Below are 3,110 nucleotides of genomic sequence, written 5' to 3' on the forward strand. Positions count from 1 at the left end.
ACTTGGTGACACATATGTAAATCTGGCCACGGGGTGAAGGACTGTATGCTCCGGCCACTGCAGATGATGGTTCTCCAGAACTGGCCTGAATGGTGTAAATGGCGGTTCTGCTCTCCTTTCCTCCAGTTCCTCCCAGCCGATGGTGGTAAAGAATGGATGGTCTCGGATGTTCCCGCTCACACCCAGGTGTGTCTGAGGGTCTTTGTGCAGCAGCTTCTTGATGAGATGTTTCACGTCAGCATCAAGCCAAGATGGAAATTTTGGCTTGTCGTTGATGATAGCTTTGAAAGCCATTTGCTTGACGGGGCCATTGTACAATGGGGATCATCCTGCTGCCATCCTGGACACCACTATCCCCAGGCTCCACCAGTCCACTGCTGCGCCGTATCGTTTTCTATGAAACATCTCAGGGGCCATGTAGTGGAAAGTGCCCGTGACTCCAGAGATGTTTTTGGAGGAGGTAACGCCATTTTGGGCAAGCCCAAGGTCGATGATACGGATGTGGCCATCTGCATCCAGCATGATATTATCCGGCTTAATGTCTCTGCAATGAAAGAAGAAAACAAAATAATAAATCTGTCCAGTGATACAAGAGATGGAAAATGGGTCATTACAAGATCAGGTAGAATAGGAAGAAGGACAGCAGGAAAGCTGAGGGCCATATCTCCAGAATGTAAAGGGGACACAGAGAAGGAGGAAGTTCTGCTTACCGGTGGACGATGTTGTGTCCGTGGAGGAACTGGAGACCACAAACTATCTCTGCTGTGTAGAATCTGGTGGAGAGAACAGAGTGTAGTATCAATGTCATCAAACCCTACTCTAGCAATCCCCTAATACCCAGGTACCCCACCTCCTGCATCTAGCACCCTAAATATATGCCCTGCCTGCGCTCGCTTAACTACACCCGGACCTTAGTTTTTTTCCATTTCATTAGTTGTCTTTTAGGCACATTCTCCACTTTCTCACCTCACGTTGCCGATGTTCAGGCAGCCACACATCCTGATCAAGTCCTCCAGGCTGCCACCGGACAGATACTCCGTGAAGAAATAGGCCCTGTGCTGAGACTGGTGTGCGGCATAGAGGTGGCATAGGAATGGGCAGTCTCTGGCCGCCAGGAGAATCTGCCACTCTCTCTTGATGGTGTCCTCATTGTCCTCTTATTTGGTGATCATTTTGACAGCCACATTGATGTTACGGCCGGGGACTGATGCCAGGACCAACTGGAAAACATAAATGGAGAATACTTCGAAGGTGGAAGGGATGTGGATTTTATAGTACACAAGGCACATGAGTAAACTGAGTGGTCGCTCAGTCTTCTGGTGATCAGGACCGGATGGGCAAATCTATCTATCAGCATAAAGCACTGCCTTATCCATGGATGGGCTATGGAGAGGTCTGACTCTGAAAAAAAATAAAATGAAGATTATACTTTATTTCATAAATCAATAGCACACATGAAAATAAGCAACTTTGTAATAAATCTTATCAGAGGAATCTGCTTCTTTCCTGAACAGATTTTCAATTTTCAAAATTCTGTGTTTCTGGGTTAAATCTGTAGTCAGTGAAAACAGATTGTTACATTACTGAGATAGGAGGCGACAGTTGGTGCTGATAATATTCTATGTAGAAGGTAAGGGGAAGGAGGAGGGAGGAGTTCTGCATTTAGCTCCTCCCTCTCCCCCTCTACAGTCATGGCCAAAAGTTTTGAGAATGACACCAAAATTATATTTTCACATGATCTGCTGGCCTCTGGTTTTTATTAGTGCTTGTCTGATGTTTATATCACATACAGAAATATAATTGCAATCATATTATGAGTACCAATAGGTTATATTGACAGTTAGAATGAGTTAATGCAGCAAGTCAATATTTGCAGTGTTGCCCCTTCTTCTTCAAGACCTCTGTAATTCTCCCTGGCATGCTCTCAATCAACTTTTGGACCAAATCCTGACTGATAGCAGTCCATTCTTGCATAATCAATGCTTGCATTTTGACAGAATTTGTTGGTTTTTGTTTGTCCACCCGTCTCTTGATGATTGACCACAAGTTCTCAATGGGATTAATATCTGGGGAGTTTCCAGGCCATGGACCCAAAATCTCTATGTTTTGTTCCATGAGCCATTTAGTTATCACCTTTGCTTTACGGCAAGGTGCTCCATCATGCTGGAAAAGGCATTGCTGGGCGCCAAACTGCTCTTGGACGGTTGGGAGAAGTTGCTCTTGGAGGACATTCTGGTACCATTCTTTATTCATGGCTGTATTTTTAGGCAAGACTGTGAGTGAGCCGATTCCCTTGGCTGAGAAGCAACCCCACACATGAATGGTTTCAGGACACTTTACAGTTGGCATGAGACAAGACTGGTGGTAGCGCTCACCTCTTCTTCTCCGAATAAGCTGTTTTCCAGATGTCCCAAACAATCAAAAAGGGGATTCATCAGAGAAAATTACTTTGCCCCAGTCCTCAGCAGTCCACTCCCTGTACCTTTTGCAGAATATCAGTCGGTCCCTGATGTTTTTTCTGGAGAGAAGTGGCTTCTTTGCTGCCCTCCTTGAAACCAGCCCTTGCTCAAAGAGTCTCCGCCTCACAATGCGTGCAGAAGCACTCACACCAGCCTGCTGCCATTCCTGAGCAAGCTCGGCACTGCTGGTAGTCCGATCCCGCAGCTGAAACAGTTTTAAGATACGGTCCTGGCGCTTGCTGGTCTTTCTTGGGCGCCCTGGAGCCTTTTTGACAACAATGGAAGCTCTCTCCTTGAAGTTCTTGATGATGCGATAGATTGTTGACTGAGGTGCAATCTTTGTAGCCGCGATACTCTTCCCTGTTAGGCCATTTTTGTGCAGTGCAATGATGGCTGCACGTGTTTCTTTAGAGATAACCATGGTTAACTGAAGAGAAACAATGATACCAAGAACCAGCCTCCTTTTAAAGTGTCCAGTGATGTCATTCTTACTTAATCATGACTGATTGATCGCCAGCCCTGTCCTCATCAACACCCACACCTGTGTTAATGGATCAATCACTAAAACGATGTTAGCTGCTCCTTTTAAGGCAGGACTGCAATGATGTTCAAATGTGTTTTGGGGGTTAAAGTTCATTTTCTGGGCAAATA

At 45.6% G+C, this 3,110-nt stretch overlaps 1 protein-coding gene across 1 annotated transcript; it reads right to left on the minus strand.

Annotated features, from left to right (window-relative positions):
• Positions 1–289: 289 nt before the first annotated feature.
• On the minus strand, positions 290–1,214 carry LOC141173127 (putative serine/threonine-protein kinase PRKY). Its single transcript, XM_073657768.1, has 3 exons — positions 967–1,214; positions 711–773; positions 290–544 (listed from the first exon to the last, which is right to left on the minus strand). Exons 1-3 carry the CDS (start codon positions 996–998, stop codon positions 325–327), a joined length of 315 nt encoding a protein of 104 aa, XP_073513869.1. The 5' UTR covers positions 999–1,214; the 3' UTR covers positions 290–324.
• Between the last annotated feature and the right edge of the window lie 1,896 nt (positions 1,215–3,110).

The sequence above is a fragment of the Phyllobates terribilis genome, unplaced genomic scaffold, assembly GCF_046119375.1.
Source record: "Phyllobates terribilis strain yellow unplaced genomic scaffold, ASM4611937v1 Scaffold_12__6_contigs__length_324123572, whole genome shotgun sequence".
Lineage (NCBI taxonomy): Eukaryota > Metazoa > Chordata > Amphibia > Anura > Dendrobatidae > Phyllobates > Phyllobates terribilis.

Bases quoted from the DNA above. Each gene is read 5' to 3' on its own strand.
- LOC141173127 (XM_073657768.1), bottom strand. From the start codon at position 998: ATGTGTGGCTGCCTGAACATCGGCAACGTGAG. The intron at 774-966 runs GTGAGAAAGTGG...TCTCTCCACCAG, and splicing joins CTGAACATCGGCAACGTGAG to ATTCTACACAGCAGAGATAG. The intron at 545-710 runs GTAAGCAGAACT...CTTTCATTGCAG, and splicing joins GGACACAACATCGTCCACCG to AGACATTAAGCCGGATAATA.